Source organism: Pogona vitticeps, chromosome 2, assembly GCF_051106095.1.
Source record: "Pogona vitticeps strain Pit_001003342236 chromosome 2, PviZW2.1, whole genome shotgun sequence".
In the NCBI taxonomy this organism is placed as follows: domain Eukaryota; kingdom Metazoa; phylum Chordata; class Lepidosauria; order Squamata; family Agamidae; genus Pogona; species Pogona vitticeps.
In genome coordinates this window covers 280,882,699-280,900,295 of record NC_135784.1, presented here as the reverse complement: position 1 = coordinate 280,900,295, position 17,597 = coordinate 280,882,699, and the positions used below count along the sequence as shown (strand labels likewise).

The following is a 17,597-nucleotide window of genomic DNA, read 5'->3' as shown; positions in this document are numbered from 1 at the left end:
CTGAACAAGTTTAGGACACAGTGAACATTATTTAATATCTGGTTTCAGAATTGTTAACATTGAGTCCTTATTAGTCAAGCATACATATGCAATCATAATTTCTGTAAACAAACAGCATTCCCAACTATTTCTTTAGTTTCCTAATTACTTTAGATCTTAAATCTACCAATCTTGAAAAAAAAAATACTGTGAGAGGTTTCTTTTGGATTTCCTTTCTTTCTCATATCTAGCTTTAATGAAATATTCATTAATATTCCCTTTTTAATAGTCAAGTAGAAGTTCCTCCAAATGCCATGATTAACTTTCAATCACGTATCAAGAAACAGCAATGTTTCAGTGTCATGTATTTCTCCCAAGCACTTGCAATACATTTCCGCATGGAGCAAGCAGGAACAGATCTTATCTGTGATTTTTTGGCGAAACCAAATGATTTTGGTCCCATGGAAAAAGATGATGAGACAGCAAGACAGCCAAATCCTGTTTGATAAAGGGTGGCACATATTAGTTGTGCATTGAAGGATAATTTAAAAATGTATATTACTGCAGTTTTCCCTGGTTTTTATTTCTAAACTTAAAAATATGTTAACAAGGGAAACTTTCATTTCTCTAAAGTGAAAAATCTGCCTGATGATAAGGAAACTGCTTCTTGAAATATTAAAAAGGAATAGCTTGATATTCAGACTTGAAGCTTTCTCTCTGCTAGCAAAATCAGTGCACTGCGCTTTGCGGTTAACCTGGAAAAAAGCAGCTGATGTTTCTTCATGACAGCTAGAAGTGGAAGGACCCAAACTTGCAGTGCTCCCTCCCCCAAGAGATTGTTAGTCCATTCCTTTATAGTGGCTCATTTGGGCTCTCTGTCATCACCAGGATGCTGCCACTGAATGTGTGTCATGGTTACAGTAGAATGTGGTAACGTAACAACCATGAAAGCCCAACGGGAAAGGCTGCAAATTCCAGGGCTGACCTTGGAGTAAGTATTGTCTGCCTTTAAATATTTTAATGCTTTCTGCATGGCACTAGCTTTTTGTGCAAGCCGTAGTATTTAACATAATGTTTTTGCTGACAGGCTCAGAGCTCTGCAGCTTTAGGTCTCAGGAACGTTTTTTCAAAATGCATTGTAGTTGCTTTTAGCAAATGTGCAAGCCTAAAGCAAGGATACTGCAGTATATTTTAAATTAAATTATGCTGCATATTTAAAGTTGCTGCATCCGAATGCATGAATATGGCATCCTAAAAGCGTACAGTGAAATAATGCTACAGTAGGCCACGGTTTCTTTTCTGTCTCTCTCTCCCTCTCTCTTACTGTTTGTTTATCCCAGTGCTGTCTTTTTGAAAGGCCTCTTTCTGTGCTGAATAATAGAGAGCTCTGCAAGAGATTAGAGCATAAGAGGAATGCTATTTGTGAAAATTCATTGCTTATGACCCATGTTTTACTGAGTAGCAGAATACCAGTGAACTGTAATGCATTCTGGCATTTCTGTTTCCTATTCTAGTCTTTGTACTAAACATTGGCTACGTAAAAGCATTGTTTACTTAGTGATCTTTTAGAAGTGATAGGCTCATTTGAATGATTCCAGATTTCATTTAGAAAACAGCTATGTAAAAACATACATATTCATTATATAGAAAATATGTTGGCCTTAATCTCTGAATCAAAAAGTGTCAGAACAATAGCTCTAAATTAACTAACCAAAAATGCAGTTATATTTCTGACACACAGTTGTTCTTTTTGTTGTTGTTTTGTGTGTGTGCGTGTGTGTGTGTTTGTACACACATATGCAGTAATGTGACAAGATTTTATTTTGATAGGCTGAATAAATGTCAGCCATCAGTTCTGCTTGTTTTGCAGAGGAAGACTAGTTGGCTGTAAGGTCAAGTTACTTCATATGAACATTTGGCTTGTTTGCAAAGTATAAGTGTATGTTTTTAATATTGTGGAAAACATTTGCAGAGAGTTGTATTTATGACAAAAGTATTCTGTAATTAAAGATAATATTGTACTCTGGTAGCTTTGACCTCTTTGGGTGGTTACAGAAACAGTGATTGTTAAAGATGTTTGATTAGGGTTCTATCCTTTACCTGCTTGTCTGGAAGTCAGACCCATTGAATCAAATGAGATTTATTCCTGAGTAGATATTTATAGGATTATAATAGTGTACATTCTGGAAAATTGTTTAAAAGAATTACATAGATGTAGAGCCTTGCTTGTTTTGTAATAATCAATAAAGGTACAGTTTGTAACACTGATGTACACCAGTACAGTATTTGTTATGTGGCTGTTTAGAGTTTTATTTTAAGTTGATATTCATCACACAAATAATCATTGATTATACAATGATTTTGTATAATAGGACACAATGTTTGTTTTCTTTCTTCTCACCATTATATTAGTGTTAATTGACTAATATTAAATTAAAAATATAAATTGCTTTTTAATTAAAAATTTTATTGTGATAAGCATTAACATATCCATGATAAAACTGCTCTGTTACTTTATTTGGTGTATTGCGAACTTGATAGGACCTCAATTTAACTGTTGATTTAGTTTGTTTTTATTTATCTTTTAGACGTCCAACTAAACAAGTAAGTTGCAGTTTACTTGGCCTTTTTGCTACAAACTTTCTGATCTCTAGTATCAATAATATTAGTTCATTGATGAATGTTTTCTTAAGAATAAAAAGTTGGCTCAATATTTTTCTTCTTAGAGGTGAAAGTTTGAAAAGAAGAAGATAGTTAATCCTATTATGTAACATTTTATTAGCACTCCAGCTGAAAATATTCCTGAAGAAGACCACGTTCATTTTGCTTTTTCCAATAGGAATTCTTGCCTTCTCTGTTCCTACAGAGGTTTTATTAACCTGTGCAAACTCAGCTTGCTTAATTTGTTTCTGATGTTTGCTCTTGTTCAGCATAATTTTGATAACATGAGGTTATTGGTGTTTGAGCTATTGCTGTGCTCATCACCATTGGCATCATAGCTAGTGAAATTGAGCTAATGCTAGAATGGTAGAAGAGAATGCTGAGTATAAACATTTTGTGTCAAGTTTAGAAAATAAATGAAATAAAATAAACGTATGGTTGAATTAGGCTTCCAGATACAACTATATTAATGTAAATTAGCTTCAGTGGTACTGAAGCAGAATGGTGCAGGATTGTAGCTGGCATCTTTATAAACTACATTGGAAACTTATTTTGACTGATTAAGGTTTTTTATATTAGTAATTCTATTCAAACGCACTAATGCAACATCATGTTTTTCACAAATGGCATTCTCAAAATAAAAGTGGAGATGAATATGTTGACTTTATTTTATTTTTATACACAACTTTTAGGATACTTGTGATTTTTCTTCAATATGTTTGGTAGTTTTCAATACTTAATTTATTGATACTACAGTCCTATATAGCCAATGATATTAAACAGTGTTCATTTAAAATGTTTTCTATTCATGGGAGTTCACAACTGGAGGTATAAGTGCTCCTGGGAATTTGGTTATTATTCCTTTTGTATTTTATTTTACCATTCCAAATTTACACTTTTTAAAATGAGTAATATATGAAAAGAATATAAGTATGCCTGTTTCACTATGCTCTATTTGAGTTCTTGTCTTGGGATGAAAACATTCATATATTTGACAGAGTTGTTTCCTCCTCTGCTTTTAATCTGGAAGTTGCTGCAAGATACGGGATCTTTGGCAATTATGCACTCATAGCAATTTAAAAAAATCCTAATTGCCAAACATAGAGATTGCTACAGATTTCCTCCTGTTTTTAATATGCTTGATTTTGAGGATTTCAATATGTTTGATTTTCAGTCAGAATTCCTCATGTACTCATTGTCTTTAAGGCCAGATCCCCTCAAGTTGGGAATAAAACTGGATATTTTTCCTCCCCAAAATAAGCTTCTGTTTACCAGAGATGACATTATTTTAACTTTCAGTCTCACCCCAAGAAGCCTGAGCCCAACCCCAACAAGCCCTTGCAGCCCATGCAGTCCTCTGTTCGCTTTTCATTTTTGGAGGTAAGCAACTATACTTCCATTGTGCAGTTATTTTTCTTCCATGTTATGGAGAGAGCTTGGCTAAATAACTGAAGACTTCATGCGTATATGCATAACCTAGGAAACACTAGCAGCTTAAAAATGTTCTTCTCAAAATAAATTGTTTTGTTATGGCAAAATCATAGTGGTAGGATCTATGCCATTGTGTCTGGATTAGGAAAATGCAATATATGTTGATTGCTTTCTTAACCATCAGGAATACTCTACTTCTTAATAAACAAGAACAAAGCTACATTGTGCCTGAGGCTTATGCCGTCTGCCCTTTTTTTTCTGTGAGTAGGGTGGCCAGTGCACATCACCAAAAGTGAGGAGAAAATAAGACACAGAGTTGCACTTGCTGATTTTATACATGCAGATGCAAATTAGGAACTTAAGAAACTGCCTTATGAAATCAGACTTTAATCCATATAGACTAGTACTGCTACCACTGACCAACAGTGGCTCTCTAGAGTTTCAGCAAGATTCTTTCCTCACCTTCCTTGGAAATGCTTGGGAATGACCCTGGTACTGAGATGCTCCGGTACTGAGATGTAGCTCTTCACTAAAATGTAGATTTAATTATTCATCCCTTCATGTAGAAGTAAGCTTTAGATAGGGGACTGCACTCTATAAAATAGGAATCATGACTCCATTTGTATAGTTTGAAGGTGGCTAGTTTATAATAATTGCAGTTGAATTTAATCATCCTTTGGTGAAGTTACAAGGTGTGGTGAATTAAAAATGGAAGTGTTAAGCCCTACTCATGTGTTACTACCTGAAATAGGGCAGTACTCTAATCATGGTAGTGGTGGGCTCCTGCCCCTTCACTCCTAGTTAGATATCTATTAGACCTTTGTGTCTTCAGTGCAAGAATCTGAAGAGGTGTCTATAAGTGTGTTCAGTTCATACAAGCTAAACTTGTTAGGACCTGATTGATATCTTGAGTTGGAGATAGAACCTACTTGCTTCCATTTGTCCTCCTCCTCTACCATCTTTAAAGCCCTACTGCCTTTCAGGCTGATGCTTAATGAATAAAGCTAATGCTTTGATTTATGTGGCTGGGCCAGAGGAGGAAGAACAGGAGTGTCTGGGCTCAAGGCTTAGTGTGCCTTCTTTTGTAACTTTTTTTTTGATATTTCCCACTGATGGTTTTGTATCTACTTTTCTGTTCTATGTACTATTGAATGTTCCCCTTGGTACAGTGTAAATTAAGATCAAGAATTAGTTTAATATTCTTTCTGAGAACTTACTCTGATCACATTTGAATTGCTCTGAAAGTTATTTATGTCGGTGTGGGGCCAGGACTCTGGAGTGTAAACAAGGCACAGGCCTCTAGAAAGGTTCCTAGAGTCTGGTTAAATCCCACTATAATGTTAGCAGAAGCAGGAGACTGAGAGATAGAGTGACTTAGAGTTTAAGCCATGTGGAGAAATAACATGAGAGAGTTCTTTATACTTAGAATATATTATATTGATTATGGCATAACATATTTACATATATACAGAGTAAGGAAACATTTGGTATAGTAACATAACAACATTCAGAGCATAGACATGTAAAATATATGACCACCAAACTTACAACTGAGTGGTAACATCTGTACTGTCTCAGCTACATTTATACTGAGGACAGCCAATCCCATTTCCCCATTCACAGCTGGTCTCATTCACAATCAAGCAATAAAACATCCTACTTCACCTGCATCCTGTAAGTCATTACATTGGTATTCTCTCTACTACACTAGTGCCTTTGAACTACATTTACAATATTAAAATTTAACTCCCTGTTCTTAAACAGAACCAAATCCTGACAATTTATCCCCACTCATAATTAGGCTTGGTTCAAAATTTTAAGAATTCCTATTGTTTTTATTCTGAACATTCTGAGTTTATTTTCTGAACATCTTTGAATTGCTGAAATAAAGTTTCAACATAAGATACCAATTTCAAAAATAGCAGCTTTCAAAATTGGTAGCAATTTGAGAATCATCATTGTAGGTAGAATAATTTACGTATACCTATCATATATGCACATTACCTGATGTCTTGCTGCATGGTATGTAGATGCTACTAATCCATTTAAGGACACATTTTTAATTATGTTGTGGATAGGCATATGTATTGTTGCATTGTGGTAGAATTTAATTATAGACTCAAGTATATAATTAAACTGAGATTGTCTTTGCCATGAGTGGAACTTGAACAAATGTATTTGTCTAGTATCAGAAGATGTTTCTCCATCACGGGTCTAGTTACCTCTTTAGAAAGACTAAAATGTAATATTTGATACTGGGTCTATTACATGGTCTTAGGAAAGAAACTCAAGGAAAACATATGGATGATATTGTAATAACAACTGAAATGACTAGGTAAAGGCTGTGAAAAACCAGAGTACAGCTGGTCCAGATGGGTTGGATGGGTTTTGGTTAAAGCATTTAACAAGTCTCCATCAATGTATAGTAGTGCAATTTACGGTAATCTGTTACTTAAAAATTCTGCAACTGAAGATTGGATGACAACAGGCCGCACATTTCTGATAATAAAAGATCATCAAAAGCCAATGAACCCAGTAATTATTGGCCAATTACATGCCTTCCAACAATGTTCAAGCTCCTCACAGGAGTAATGGCAAGATCAATATATCATTATTTAATTGAAAATTCCCTATAAGCAACTGAACAGAAAAGGAACTTTAAAAAGTCGAGAGGGATGAAAGATCAGCTGCTTATTAATAAAATGGTACTATAGAATGCCAAAATAATAATAATAAAAGAAAAGAAAAGAAAAGTCTTAACATGGCCTAGATAGACTATAAAAAGGAATTTGATTCATTTCCACACAGCTGGATTAATTCCTGCCTAAAAATGCTTGGGATTGGTAAAAAAAGGTTCAGAAGTTTCTCAAGAAAAACATCGAAAAATGGACAACTGTCCTAATCGTTTATAGTGAAGAATTTGGGGAAATTAGCATTAAAAGAGGAATATTTCAAGTGGATTTTGTGTCACCACTATTGTTTAACATCTCACTAATCCCCATGTCAATACAGTGGTGGCTCATAAGATGAAAATAATTTGTTCTGCGAGACATGTCTTGAGGGTTTTTCGTCTTGTGAAGCGAGGTTTCCCATAGGAATGCATTAGAATTTAATTAATGCGTTCCTATGGGCGAAAAAAGTCAGAACAAAGTCACTTACCAGGTAGGCTGAGCCCCGCTCCTCACGGTGCCTTGGTAGCCCCGAAGACCAAGGAGTGTCTGTAACAACGGCCCAGAACTCTGGCGGCGGCAGTGTGGGAATGTGCGCTAAGGAGAGGGAAGTCCTTGCCGCTGCTGCCGCCTTGCAAGCACTGTCAAGCCAGTTCCAGCTGCAAGGCAGCACTGGCGGCTTCAGGGAGGGAGCAGCGTGACAAGGGCCGCCCGGAGGCAGCTACTGAGCGAGGGGTCCCATTGCCCTTCCTTGCAAGAGGAGCCGGTGGCTCACCCACTTGCTTGCTTGCTTGCTCGCCCGCCCATTTTGCATGGAGCTGCCGGGCTCCACGGGGACACGCCCGGGGGATTGTTGTGTTAGGGAGAGGAGGAGGAGGACGCGGGATCCCCTGTGGTGGATTATGCCCTCCAGCTCGGCCAAGCTGCCAAACATCCGTTGTTACAGATGCTACCAAGGGACTGTGAGGAGCGGGGCTCAGCCTACCTGGTAAGTGACTTTTTCTGACATTTTTAGCCCATAGTAATTAAATTGCAATGCATTCCTATGGGAAACCATGCTTTGCAAGATGAAAAACTCACAATAAGACACGTCTAGCAAGTCACCAAAAACATAGCAAAACACTTTCATCTTGCGGGTTTTCTCTTGGACGAGGCATTCGTCTTGCGAGGTACCACTGTAATTTTAAATAAAACTGGATTAGCCTACCATATTTCACAACAAGCTGGACAAATCAATCATCTCATATCAATGGATGACCTAAAACTATATGCAAAAAGTTCCACAGAGATAGAATCACTGCTAAACACAGTGCAAATATTTAGTGAAGATATTCAAATAAAATTTGGAATTGAGAAATGTGCAGCTCTATCTGTACACCATGGCAAGATCCAAAAACTAAATGGAATAGAGTTTAAAAATGGTGATATTATAAAATCACTGGCAAGTGATGAAAATTATAAATACCTTAGAATATTAGAAGCAGACAACATCGTGCACACAAAAGTTAAAGAACTGACAGCGAATACATTAAAAGATGGTGTAAAATCATAAAATCAAAATTAAAAGGTGGAAATACAATCATAGCTATAAACACATGGGCAGTTCCAGGAATTAGATGTCCAGCTGAAATACAGTAATAGATTGGACCCAAAAGAATTGGATGGAAAAGCATGGAAACTAATGAACATGCATTATGCTCTAAATCTCAAAAGTCATGTAAGCAGATTATATCTACCACGAAAAATTGGAGGCTGTGCTTTATTGCAAATACAATGGGTAGCAGAGAAGGAAAAAACAAACCTAAATGATTATATCAGTACAAGCAGAGAAAAATTACTTAAGGCGATGAAAATGGAGAATATTTTGAAAACAACAGAAACAAAAGCTGAATATAAGAAACAACAATTTGAAAAGAAATTAAACAGCTGGAAAAATAAACCACTAAATGGACAACACCTGAGAAAATTTGATGAAAACCATGATCATAATTTAACATGGGCATGGCTAAAACTGGGAACCATTAAGAAAGAAACTGAAGGCTTGATTTTGCTGCACAAGAACAAGCACTCCAATATGATGAAAGCTAAGATTCAAGGAATTAGTGCTAACAGCAAACGTCGGCTCTGCCACAAAAGAGATGAAACTGTGTCACACTTCAAAGGAAAAATATAAAGATTGCACAAACAGATTATAAACTTAGAGATAATAGAGTGGCAAAATTAGTGCACAGGTCATTATGCAAAAAATATAACTTTCCAGCCTCCAAAAACCTATGGGAACATCAGTTAGAGAAGATGCAAGAAAATGACAAAGTCAAGATCTTGTGGGATTTCCAGGTCCAAACAGATAGACAGTTTGAACATACTGCACTAGACATAGTAGTAATAGAATGAAGAAATGTCTGGATCATTGACATTGTAATTCCAGGGGATGCCAAGGCTGAAAATAAAGAATTGGAAAAACTAACAAAATACAGAGATCTGGCAATCAAAACATCTTGCTTGTGGATGAGACACACTTCAGTGGCCCCCGTAGTTATTGGGGCATTGGGAACAATATCAAGAAATTTCATAAAGTAATATAAACAGTTGCAGGTCTCAGAAATTACACCACCATCAGAGCTACAAAAACTGGCAATATTAGGAACAGCACACATACTGCACCAGTGTTTAACAGATAGGTTTTTTTTTGTTAAAACTTGTATCTGTTATATAATACCAGGCCATTTTTTATAATTTTGATTGACTGTATCTTATATTTTTGAATAATAATAATGCAGATCAGGGAAAAACACGATTTGACCAGGAGAAAAATACAGAATTTAAATCCATGAAGAGAACGGATTTGCATTGCTAAAGTCAGCTGACCGTGAACCAGAATGACTGTAGGTTGAAACCTGAAATATTAGTAGGAAAGAATGCAAAAAGACTATTCTTGCAGTAATAAGAAAAGCCTAGATGGATTATTAAAAAAAAAGACATCTGTTAAGGATGTGGGAGAAGGAAGATTAAAAGGTGACAGAAGTAGGGTCAGAATCCTGAATGCAATTTTTCTCATTGCAGAGACAATGAGAGGTTACAATGGCCTCTACAAAGAAATACAAGAAAACAACAAAATAAGAAAATAAGAGATCTCTTCCATGGCCTGTGTGTCATGGGTTTCCCATAAGTGACTTAAAGACTTTACCAGTAATATTTTTATCTCTGTCAGGAATTGCACTGGTCACCAGCATAGCTGATGCAAAATATATTCCATTTGCTTGGCTGCCAAATATGTAGTAGTTCTACACAGAGTACATTAAAATAGTCTAATTGGATGCAACCATGGTATGAATTCAGTTCTTCAAAAAACCTCTGGTTTATGAATGTGTGATATTGTGCTTCTGTACCCATTATTCAAAAAGTCAGGAAATGGCTCAATACTGCTGCACAATATAGTGCCCACGTTGCCAGCAGGAAAAAGGATGCCAAGCTTTACATAGCAAAGGGTAGCCAGAATGTTGGCAACACCCATAGCAGCATCAAGATGGTTTACAGGAAACACTCTTCTGCTAGTCATTCACACCTATTGAAAAACAGCCCTGACAATTGATGTGTGTTTGGGTGAGAAGTGGTTAGCAGATGAAAAAAGGAGTCCGCTTCTGGAATCTTCGCTTGGGTGGTGTCATTTTGTGAATGGTACTGGTGCTGGAGGAGTCCTTGAATATTAGCCTGTGAAGTTTCTCAAGAGTTCCATGATTCCCCATACTATTTCACACATATATGAAAAACCTGGAAGAGGCTGTCCAGAATATTGTGGTCTGGTGTGTTGATGCCATTCTACTCCATCTGCTTTTAAAGATCTTCCAGGAGGCACTTCTCTCAGTCTCTCAGGCCCCAGTGTGTGGTCACCCAACCCCTCACCACTCTTTGCCAATTTCATCCTAAGGTGCAATTTCCCTAAGGCACAGGCTGACTCTTCTCCTGGGAGACCCTGTGGGGAATTGAATTTCTAACCTCTGGCTTCACAGCCAGATACCTAACTAATAGGAAGAATTAATTCCAAAAGCATTAATTTCTTGAGATAAAGCTGTATAGTTTATCCCTCAAAGCAGCACTTTGATTCCCCTCATAACTCTTTCCTCTGCTGATCTGAATCAGCAGTTGCAAAAGACAAGAACCTGGATGAAGAAGCCCCATCCACTGAGGGACTTTGCAATTCTAATTTTCACTTATTTGTGTTTTAAATATATTGTAGGCTATCTTGAAGGGAGTCTAAATATTTAAAATAATATCAGATTTATTTATTTTCTAGTGTACATGTTGATTCGGTTTAGATATGTGCCAATACCTTTATCAGAATAAGGCTTTAATTTTTTAAAAACGTGGAGAACTTGTTACTTGACAAGCTGAACAAAGAAGCTCCCCATCTAGATATTGTGGCATGCCAAGTACTTAATAATAGGTTTCTGTCTCTGTCATTTTGCTGTGTTGGGTAGGTAACAATATAGAAGGTTTTGAGAGCTTTAGTGAGCTGCAAGTTTCCCAGGACTGTATTAATGTTTCCTTATTCTAAAATGAGATGTGATGCCAAATCTCTTTCTGTGAAGGGATAATTTAACCAGTCTTCCTCTATTTTTTAGCATTTGAATTATATCTGGGAAATCATTAGAATTTTCTTATCCACTGAATTCTGTCTTATAAATGAGATTGAGGTATTAGCTGTGGTGGCTATGTCTGAACCATAACACTGAATAACGTCTCTAGGAAATAATTAAATACAACATATGAAACATACCTTTGTTAGTTTGTTTGGCTGTGTAAACTATGTTTTATCACTCCTCTTGTATACCTTTGAGTGAACTAATGTTCAGTTTTAAAATTTTATCTTTGCACAGCAGCTGTACTGTTCCTTTTGAAGGGCCATGGGAGTTGAGGGCGGACATTGAAATGTTTGCTACGTGGTTGTTAACCTCACAGGCAGCCCTAAATGTTGATTGATAGGATAGTTCTTTAATAAGAATACTTATAAGTAAAGTAAGATAAATACAAAAAAAATTCAGTTAGTCAATACATCCATATGAGCTTCTAGCTTTATTTCTGATCACCATAACTTGCTACCCTATTTCCTTTATCATTTTATGTTGAAACCCTACCTCAATAATTTCATACATTTTAGACTATTCCGTGTTGCCTATCTCCAGGCTCTACTTTACAGTTTTGGGGTTATTTCCCCAAATTTTCAAGCTGAACAGATTTCTTGTCTCCAGTAACCTATTCTAGAAATATACTGTAACTCAGTAACCAGCTTTTCTGCCAAAGGCAGCTAACTTGCTTCACATTTTAGATGGCAGCTTTCATAACCATACATATAGTAATAAGAAATACAGAAGTGTGAGTTATCTTCGTCTTTTTTTCTCTGGGATACATCCTTACACTTGACAATATTTTCTAATTCCTTCACTGCTGCCTCTCCAGTCTCAGTCTTTGTTGGACTTCTTGGCTGCAGTTTCCATTTAGATTGATGACTGAAATAAGATATACAAAATCTTTTAACAATTTCAGTTTCTCAATTGTCAATATTAACATTGTATCAATATTAGAATTGTGTAGCTTTTATGTAATCATGATTTTTGTCTTCTTGATATTCAGTTGCCCTGCTTTTGTTTTCTGCCAATAAAATTGTGTTATCTGCTCTGACAGAACCTTAGCCAATCTCCTTGGTATCAGGGGAAACAAAGTGATTGACTGAGTGAGTGTGCAGGTGGCCAGCATATCTGGGAGAGCCCAAAGGAGCAGGGGCTTGGAGACATGGAATGTAAAGGAGAAGTTAGAGTGTAACTGAAGAAGGAAGTTGCGCTTGGGCAGTTGGGCTGTAACTGAAGAAAGATGATGTTCAAATCTGTTTCCCTAGAAATTGTTACTTTGTAATAAAGAGAATATTTTTGATTCTTTAACTGCTTAGTCTAGTATGGTTGATGGCTGGAGTTAAGCCATTTAAAGGAAGGTTTGTTTAGAAGTGACAAGCCTAGGTAAAGGCCAATCACATCTGCATATCCCAAAATATTTATGGTGTTTTTTTGCCTGTTTTCACTGCTCCTTTATCTGATACCTTCACTGTTCTGTCTCTTCATGTTCTGTCCTAACAGTACCTTCTTGTCCACAATAATAATAATCTAAGAACTGCAGAACTGGAAGAGACCCTATGGATCATCATGTCCAGCCCTTGTCAATAACGCCTGTGGCTGATCAACAAACCACTGAGCAATCCAGATAGTGCACGGGTCTCCAAACATTTGAGCTTGAGAGCCACATCGTATATTTTTTCACATTTTTGAGGGCCAAAGGAATGTATGTGCGGCCACCTGCCCAGACATCTGCACAGACGTCTGCCCACCCACATGCATGCCCTCATCTCCACCTGGATGTCTGCCTGCCCGCCCACCTGGATGACTGCCTGTCCCCACCAGCCCCCCATGCACTTGCTGAAGGGAACAGGCCAGATAAAACAACAAGATGGGCTGGAAATGGCCTGCGGGCCATAGTTTGGAGACCCCTGAGATAATGTATCAGGAATCAGGACAGTCAAGTGCTGAGGTATACCCATTTGTTTCAGAATAATCCAGAGTTTTTTAATGAGCTGCATAGTCAAAGGCTTTGTTGTAGTCTATAAAAACACGGACTTAACTTATTTTTAATTTAGCCAGTGGATATTTGCAATATCACCTTGAGTGCCTCTTCCTTTTTGGCATTGTCATGAGTGCAGCCGAAGATCCGGAACCTGAAGGGTTAACTCTAGCTGAGGAGAATGCTGAGCAATTAGAAATGCAAACACCTGAATCGCCTCCAGATTCTCTTCCCTCAGTAGACAGGCTTCGGGCCAGGCTTTGGGGAAGACTTATTACAAAAAGGTCAGAGGATCGCTTGAAAGCTGCCCACAGAAACATCCAATCAACTAGTCCTGAGTTCTGACAGGATGAAAAGGCTTCCAGCAGTTCAAGGGCTCTTTTTACTATATAAGCAGCTCTCAGACGGCTGAAAGTCCGGGGAAGCAACGAGTCAAACCTCTGGTTTGCATCCACGCTCCTGACAACCTTGAACCTTGTTCTCTGGACCCTTGGCTTTGGATTCTGACCCTGGACTATGTTGTGCGTTTTGGCTTTGGACTCCGACCCTAGACTACGTTGTGAGTTGGCTTTGGTATTTGGTTATAGGCTCTGCATTCTCTGAATTCCTGGCATAGGACTGGCTTATCGGACTCTGCTGTTGTAACCCCTGGGAATGTGATAGACATCCAGTTTCAGCACTTTCACATTCTAGAGCTTCAGGTTCTTCATCATTGATTCATCTGCAAATGAGTCTGTCATCATCTCTTCTGTATTAGTCTTTAATATATTATATCCACCTTCTCCATATTTTATCTTGGTCAGATACTGTTAGTCTTTTAGCATTCTTAATCTCCATTTACATTTTTCTCTTTGATTTTGGTTCTTCTGGAAGATACCTCATTTTCTTCTTTTGTTGTTTTTTTATATTTCTTTGGACTGGCCACTGTAATGGTTCTTATTGTCTGTGCATTATAGTTGCTGAAAAGTTGCATTCAAGATTCTGCCCCTGGTTCTGTCACTTTTAATTTTCCTTCTCCTCCATCCTTAACAATTGTGTTTCTTCCATCATCAAGGCTTTTCTTTTGACTGCAAGGATACTGTAGTCTTTTTGTGTTCCTTCTTGCTAATATTTGTAGTTTCAGTACAGTTATTCCAGTTCATGATCAGCTGAGTTTAGTTATGCAAATCTGTTCTTTATGTGGAATGTAAATACATCAGAAATGTTACTTAAATTCTATTGATGGCACCATGCTTCTTTTAGCGTTCTTTTTTGACTTTAGACTATCTGCTCCTGGTCTTGTTTTGGCAGAGGATACAGCTTCCCCATCTCTTACTTCCGATTTTGCAGTCTATTTGATTTCTCTGTTGGCCATCTAGTGAAGTCTATGTACAAAGTCATCTTTTAGTTTCTTGAAGCTCATATTTGCAATAGACAAAGAGTTAACCCCACATAATTCATATATGTATTTATGTTTACCACAATACAAACAGGATACCCATGTTAGCATAGTAGATAGAGTGATGGATTGGGACTCTGGAGAACTGGATTTGAACTTCTACCCGATACAGCACATATATAGCTAGGCCAAAATGCAGTGCTGGCCTATGTCTGGAAAATTCTGTAAAGATGCTTGAGCCACATACATGACTATACAAAGGAGCACTTGAAAAACTATATATACTTGTGAACTGTCTGCACCCTCAAAAATGTTCATATTGATCACAATACATACAGAAAGTTATTAACCTGATTGCTTATCACACAAACATGTTTTCATTTTTTAAATTCTTGTTTTTCTTTTCAGAAGAAGGAAATATTGTATTAAATAAACATTGGTCAGATGATGAATCCACAGTGTTGCAGCCCCAATGAAATGTTGCAAATTGAAATTATAAATCAGAAAACATTTTGTAAGAATTTGGTTTGTGACTTAATAATGCAGCTGGTTATACCAGGGCCAAAGACCAGCCAGCCTAACAGATGTTTGCTTCTCTAAAAATGGCTAGTAATTTGTAATTGAACATATCTCCAAATACAAGTAATCGAAAAACAATTAAAAATAATTAAAATAGAACAATTAGACCATAAATGCATAATAACTCTTAATATAATAAAACCAATATTACTTTCTTTTGATATAATTTTAGCTTATAATTTCATTACTCCTGGTAAAAATGTGGCTACAGTTACTATCAGATGAATGATGTCTAAGAAAAAGAAACATTCAGATGGTCATTGTGGATATATTGATCAGTGGCTTGATGAGTTAATTATGAAGAAGTAAAAGACATGGAGTTGCCCTTACATGTTGTCTTTTCTTCCACAACCTTAAGGAGGTGTCCATGACTCTACAGTACTGTAACAAAGGTAGCCCATATTAAAAACTGACAAATGATTTAGCGCTACAAAATTTGAAGGAATATGATAGCTCAGTTTTAAGGTAAAAGAAGAACTGGAGGGCAACCATATTATTTTATGTGTTACGAATAGCACAATTTCTGTGGCATGTCTAGGATAAAGATAAATGAGATGAGGTTTCTCGGTATGCTAATTTGGAGCTTGTATGCATGAACATCCATTTGAAAACCAAGCATAATTCTTGCTACGTTCCAAAATATTAGCACTTTAGTTTTCTCATAGTTAATGGAAAGAACATTATTTTTACAGTGATTAAAATGACTTCAGTAAGTATTTCAACGCACCTTCAGCTTGTGAGAGGGGGATTACATTGCCAACACAGGGTGGTTAAGATGCTGTAGTTTCTGTGAATTTTGGGGTAAGAAATTCAGGAGAACTAAAGCAGTGAAACAATCATTAATATGAGAGAGGAGCCAAAATGTAGCCCTGTCAAATTTTGCTAGAGACGATGATGTTCTGTGCCATCTTACATTTACATGGATTTCTTGCATACAACAGTTTAATAGAGCAACATTATACCTACTTGTAGCCTCTTAACTGAACAATTAAGAGTAGAAAAACTAATAATATAGAGAACAGCAATACTTCTCAAGTTAACCGTTAGAGATATGAGTGAAATTTTCTACCTTTTTCTTTCCAGTCTTGCTTCATTCTGAAGATTGGTTTGTGCCATTGATTGTTTAGTTTTAGATGCTGTTTTTGTTATTTATGTTGTGTTTATTGTGCAATTTATTTTAATTCCTTGTAAATTACCCTGAATAGTTCTTCTGCACTAATGGGGTGGTATATAAATTAAAGTTATAAATAAATAAATTTGAACTAAATCAACTACTGTACTCTATTTCCTCCCCTACAATTCTGACTTTTTTAAGGTGAGGTATAATTAGGATTTTATTCAGGCTAAACAGTCACAGAATTTTCAATGTCTGCATCCGAATGACTAAAATCAGCATTGTCCAGATATTCTGCTATGTGTTTTTAAGCTGCTTTTGATTTTTTAGGTGGTAGCACGGTACTGTATACTCTATAGTATACATCGAACCTACCAGAATGAATTTGACACAACTCCGGGAGGCAGTGGAAGATAGGAGGGCCTGGTGTGCTCTGTTGGTCCATGGGGTCACGAAGAGTTGGACACGACTAAACGATGACGATAGTATACTATAAAGTTGTCCCCTGTTTTCCTAACATACTTGTCATCAAACAAAAAGAACTACCGGAGTTTAAATTACAAATTGCATGTTATAGATTCAGTATTAATAGATCTAATAATCCTGTTGATTATCCCAAAGAATCTGGACCAACATGTTATATAAATTTTAAATGACTGTTGTTTTCTTTATGTTTCTCTCATCCCTGGAGAACAAGTAAACTGAAGGCTGAATACTTTATTTTAGAAATGGAGTTTTAAAATAGGTAGTAGTAAATGAACTGCAGCCACTAGAGGGTGTGAGTAGTCAATCATTGTGCTTAGGGTAAAACAGATAAAAGGTTATGTGTTGGGAAGCACCTTTACTGGATCACTACAAAGTTATATGTAAGTCAAGATTTCGTGTTGTTCAGAACTCTTCCTCAAGCAAAGATGGTATAAAGCAGAGGTTCAAGCAGAAGGTCCCAAAACTGGCCCATGTGTGATGCCCCTGTTTTCTGAAGCCAAACTGCCACCAGTGATAAATGGAGTTTTCGACCTCCCATTCGACAGAGGTGACACAAGTATTAAATTTCAGGCTGTCCTGTCTCTAAAGACTAAATCTAATTCCCTTCACCCAAATCTGCCAGTTGCCTTGGGCAAGATCAATAGTTCTTATAGCCGCGGAGCAGAAAAATATGAATTAAGCTGTTAGTATTTGT

The 17,597-nt window shown here is 36.8% G+C and overlaps 1 protein-coding gene across 14 annotated transcripts in view; it reads left to right on the top strand.

Moving 5' to 3' along the window:
• Window positions 1–17,597, top strand: part of MAST4 (microtubule associated serine/threonine kinase family member 4) — a 329,916-nt gene that overhangs the window by 150,323 nt on the left and 161,996 nt on the right. For 2 of the 14 annotated variants that reach the window (XM_072992694.2, XM_078384531.1), the window contains 2 exons: window positions 868–970; window positions 3,940–4,020. The exons of 9 other annotated variants lie outside the window; for them this stretch is intronic. In XM_072992694.2, the coding sequence (XP_072848795.2) occupies window positions 882–970; window positions 3,940–4,020 (170 nt within the window). In that variant the 5' untranslated portion in view covers window positions 868–881. Of the gene's footprint in view, window positions 1–335; window positions 971–3,939; window positions 4,021–17,597 lie in introns of those variants that run through there. 3 more of the 14 variants (XM_078384532.1, XM_078384534.1, XM_078384535.1) reach the window with 3 other exon arrangements.